Genomic DNA, 5241 nt, shown 5'->3' on the forward strand with positions numbered 1-5241 from the left:
CCCTGTCCACCTGAAACGCAGTATAGATTTACTACACTTAAAGTGAGAAGGTAGTGTTTGTTTTTCATTGCATAAAATTATTAAGCTTTTAGAAAGTACAAACAGCAGAGCCACAGTGCAAAGCTGAGCTGAAGCAGCCTCAGAGAGTCAGAGTCATTTACACCAGCAGCCCGGCGGTAACAATGAGCTCCTTTCACTGTATAGATTGCATCTAACCACGTCTGGGAAAACGAGATGTAAACAATTTTAATGTTTTAAGAGTGAGACTTTCAAAGGAACCTCTTCAGTCGTCTAGCTGGAGTCCGGCTTTTTTTTTTTTTGGGTGTGTGGTTTTTTTTGTAAAGCAGGCGGAGAGTTATTGTCCTTATCTGCGGTTGTTGGGGCTCCCTGCTCGTTAAAGAGCCCAAAGGCATCGCCATTTGAAATGATTACTCGTTATTTAAGCGGACAAGCATTTTATATGGCTGGGTTTGAAACTGGCTCGAATTTCCTCCACTGTTTATGAAGCTCTATTTTTTATGGTCGGCTTTTTTTTTTTTTTTTTTTAAGTCGTTTTTCTTTCCATAACAAGAGGAAGGGGGGGGGGGGGGGGGGGGGGGGGGGAATTCTCACACCCAAAAGTAAAAAAAAAAAAAAGTTGTTGGTACCCCCACCCAGCCGAGCTAAGCACACTGTTCCAGCCCAAATAAGCGACTTTTCATTATCATCTTGTCACATCCAAATTCACCACAAACATCATGAACTGGCTGATTTGAATGGAATTTATTCAGCAGAACTACGTGTGTTGTGGCTTAAAAATCTACAGTTGAAATAAAAAAGAAAAAAAAAAAAATCAACCACATTTAGTTAAAAAATACGTGTTTTAATAAATAAGCAAAAAAACAAAAATGTACATTGGACGGAGTTTTGGAGACTTGCTAAAGAAAGTCGGTGAAATAAATCCATGCAGCGAATGACTCTAAATTGCATTGGTCCCTTTACAGGCTATAGGCGCACTTACACAGGTATGTACAATATGCATTCATTTATATATATTTATACTTTGGCTTAAAGTCTTTGGAAAACAAAATATATATCCTGGTAAAAACGGGTTGCAGGATGGCTGTGGTGAAATACTGTAACATCTGTGGCCTGTACACATCACAGGTCTGTTTCTTTTCTTTTCTTTTTGCTACACACAGCACCGGACAGTCAGAAGGAGTGTGATGAATCTGCATCCACATATACACACACACACACACTCAGACACGCGCACGCACGCACGCATGCACACACACACTCCCAAATGTTTGTAGTTGTGGGTCACATTACGTCTCTTCGTCATGCCTTTGAGGTCCATGGTTTCTTCAATAATCCCTTTGGTCTTCATACTTTGTAGAAGTAAACAGTCTGGTGGGGAGAGAGAGGCAAGTTAAAATCAGCATTGATCATTTGGGCACACGCAGAGGAAACACAAGTACTTTTACGCATGACGCATATTGATTGGGGTCCTTTTTTTTGTGAGGGTACATGTGATGTTTTTTTTTTTTTTTTTTTTAAACCTTCACTGGCTCGCTCAGCGTGTGGGAAGTCATTAATGAATCAGTTATTAGCCACCGAGCTGAGTAAAACCATATGGCAGCACGAGAGCAGGAACATTGTGTATGCGAGCGTCGTCTGCGCAGCTGCACCGAAATACAGAAAAACACACTTTGTCTGGCTTTCGGCTTGAAACACCTGAGTAAATTCACGCGTTTTCATTCCGCTGCGGATTAGTGGACAGTCCTAAAACAATACAGTGTGATCCCTCAAGAGCTGCATTAAACCCGTGCAGAGTCATTACTGAAACACATCAGTGAGGTCACCGAGGTCACAGTTTGTACAGGCTCTTTTATATGTGCATGAATAACATCCCCCAAAAGAACAAGGCTTATTCCTAAAGAACAGACTATTTCATTTGTGCGTCATATTTTGAGAAAGAAAAAAAAAAGAGACTGAAGTAGACTTTTAGTGCTTTGTTATTTTCTTTTACATTCCGCAGAGGTCTATTAGTCTCTGAAAAACAAAAAAAAATCCACCTTCAAATTAACTCTGCTCACACAAATGACTGCAATGCAGTTTATTCCTCTCCCCCACGGCACCAGGATCAGTTTAAAAGACAACAAAGTTTCGCTGATGGGCGGTCTGCTAACTACATGTCAGGCCCACGAGAACTAAACAAACCCCACTTCTAGTCATTTTCACCCAAAAGTGTTATTTAGTGCTCTTTCACTGGGAGGCTGCACTCAAACAAATCTGCTAAGAAGAGGCCTTAAGTTAAACAGCTCCTATTACAGCACCTGTACTTTTATTTTGTTAAATTGGCACTGGATTTAATTACTAGGCCTATATCATGTGCCAGTGGCGCTCAAAGTGACTTAAAAGGGACAAGTGAGGTGATCAGGGGGTTTTACTGGAAATTAAAAAGATGTTATCACGCTGTCATAATTTAATAGATCCTCAGTGGCCTCCATCTCTGTCGCCAAATTTTAACTTCAGCTCACGAAAATCAGAGAAAAGAGAAGGTGAAACTCCAGGAATAGTTGACTCTCAGCTGTCAGGTCCTCTGTGCTGAAGGGTTTTGCTTTACTGCCTCGCTGGCTCGGGCTCTGACGGCACGAGGCTGCAAATCTGCAAAATAACGTGCCCAAATCCCGACTGCCTGTTAATACGGGCCTCTGTTTTTATTGTCTTGCACTGGCTTGAACTTTCATGTCCAGCCGAGCTGCCCATTCCTGCGGTCTCCGCGCAGGAAAGCGTTCCATTGTGGATATAAATTACCCGTGGTGGCACTACAGCTGCGTTTTGGTGCGGCCCACCTTTTTTTTTTTTTTTTTACCCCACATTATGAAATGCTGTTAAGAGGCACCGAGTGAGCATTAACTGTGGTCAAAAAAATAGAACACACTTGTTGTCTATTTTGTCCACTGAAGCATATTCTTCTTTTGGCCTGGAGTGTGAAAATGTTTCATTCCCTGTGCCTAAGCCTTGTAAAAGTAAAGACGCGGCTCCTTTCCCCACATCCTGCTCTGAGCTCAGGCCTTCAGGTGTGACTGAGAGCTTGAACGCATCGACAGGTAAAGTGAACGATAGGTCGCGCGCGCACAGCAGCATCCAGATGCAGGCGCACAGCTGGCCGGTGGGAGGATGCTGAGGCCTCGGTGTGGAATCTGTCCCGCACAGCGCACCTCAGGCTTGGTGTTAAACGTGGGAATCTACATTTTGGTGCACGGCTGATGCGTTTTGGTAATCACCTCAACATCTGGCCACGGCTTTGCGCTTTAATTTGAATGCTTGGAATAGGTATTCGGGCAGCAGGTTACAAGTCACATCACCCTCCAAATCCAAGACACCTAATCACCAAGTTTTACAGAAAATGAAGGCAGGAAAGGGAATTAATTTGGGATGAAAAGTCCCACAGAGAGCATCCTCCTCATATATATTCAACCTACATGTCTACTTGTTTAATGTTTGTTTACATGAGTAATAAACCCCAATTTTGTTCGACCTGTGCCACTCCTGAGGCTGTAAATACAGAATGCTACAGGCTACACTAACACGAGATCTCCCCTGCTTCAGTTTGTGGTACCCACCGCTTTGGCATTGTCAGTGAAGGTCTCTGGGCGCTAGTGAGATGCTGACATAGACCAAGCACCCTCCATCCTCCACACGGAGAACGCGTAACTGAGTCTTTCGTGCGCAACGTAGCTGCAGCTGGACATCTTGTTGTCCATCTCGTCGCTCTGCAGCACCTGACAGAGAAAATCAATGTATCTGGAGGCGAGCTTCAGCGTCTGTATCTTGCTGAGTTTGTCCGACGGCAGCGTGGGGATAATTTTGCGCAAAGACGCAAAGGCCTCGTTCAGAGACTGAGTCCGTTGCCTCTCCCGGACGTTGGCCAGGACCCGCTGGTTCTGCAGCTCCTCGTACGACTGCGTGCTGCTCGGACTCGGTTTTTTCCCCCGTTTCACCGGCCCCGGGCTGCTGCCGCTGCTGTCCTCGCTGGACTTTTTACTGTGTCTCCTCTTCCTCGCGAAGCGTTTCTGCTGCCTGTCCAGCTCCTCCTCGCTGGTCACCAGACTATCCACAGGGGAGACCGGAGAACTGGAGCCCTCTTCCATTTCTTTCTTGAAGAAATGCAGGGATAGAGCGGAAAAAACGTCCTCCACCTTTGAAGCCGTGGTTACAAAAAAATGTATAGATATCCGTAAAGATGAGGGGAGTGGATTCACTCTGCGCTTCTTGCTTTAGAAGAAACTGCTTTCAGACTGAAGGTTGGCGCGCTTCTCCTCACGCAGGAAGTTTTTTCCTTCAATTTTTTTGGAAACTTTATCCCGGTTTCAGATGCTAAATAGTTTTGAGAGTGGAAGGGGAGGGGTTTGGAGGGCGGAGGGGGGAGCCAGTGTGCGTCCTGGTCCGCTAATAAGCAGGAGGGACCAGCCGTGGTTTCACGTATCTGGGATGTGACTGAAACAAGGCTCGTATTTACTGTCAAAAGCAACGGAAAGTTATTGGAGTTTTCCTCTTTATGCACCGACAGTCCCATCATCAAACAGACTTTATTTATTGATTTATTTATTTATTATTTTTGTCTGACATGCTACATTGAACCACAGTTAATTTAATGACGAATGGATCGAATTATTACAAATAATCATTAATTAAACGTTTGTTCCCCATAATTATCTTATTCATCTTGAATTATTGGTGACAATATATGATTGAGATTATGAACTAATTGTCATGCAATTTAATAAAGTTGTTCCCAAACAGAAACATCTCAGCATTTCTACAAAAAAATGTGCTGAAAGGTTGAAAGTTTGCATCAAAGTAAATCATCAGCCTGAGAGATATAAACCCACCGAATTTACTGCTGTATAAAATGCAGTATTAAGGCTGCGTGCTGCAGTCCAGTCCCCCTCTGCAGGGCCTTTTCTACCTGCTCAAACCATCCATGTACAGTAAACACTGCGCCTCCCTCTCCACAGAGGAGAGTGTGATTTACGCACAAACTCGCCGGGCTCGAGGAAATCCATCCGCTTGATCTTTAATCGAATCAAGTTTGTACGCGCTCACAGTTCCTATAATGTGGAAGTCAAACAGGAAGGAGGCTTAAACTAACCGAGGAGCTCTCCGGTTTCTGCGGATACCTCCACTGGACGGTTTCTCCATGCGTTTTGTCAGCGGTCCACCTCTTCATCTGTCATGTCATGTTTTTCCTGC

The 5241-nt window shown here is 44.2% G+C and overlaps 1 protein-coding gene across 1 annotated transcript; it reads right to left on the reverse strand.

Moving 5' to 3' along the window:
* Positions 1 to 3644: 3644 nt before the first annotated feature.
* Positions 3645 to 4207, reverse strand: twist2. Its single transcript, XM_070838383.1, has one exon. The coding sequence runs from the start codon at positions 4137 to 4139 to the stop codon at positions 3645 to 3647; it is 495 nt and encodes a 164-aa protein (XP_070694484.1). The 5' UTR covers positions 4140 to 4207.
* Between the last annotated feature and the right edge of the window lie 1034 nt (positions 4208 to 5241).

The sequence above is a fragment of the Pempheris klunzingeri genome, chromosome 10 (genome assembly GCF_042242105.1).
Source record: "Pempheris klunzingeri isolate RE-2024b chromosome 10, fPemKlu1.hap1, whole genome shotgun sequence".
NCBI classification, from domain to species: Eukaryota; Metazoa; Chordata; class Actinopteri; order Acropomatiformes; family Pempheridae; genus Pempheris; species Pempheris klunzingeri.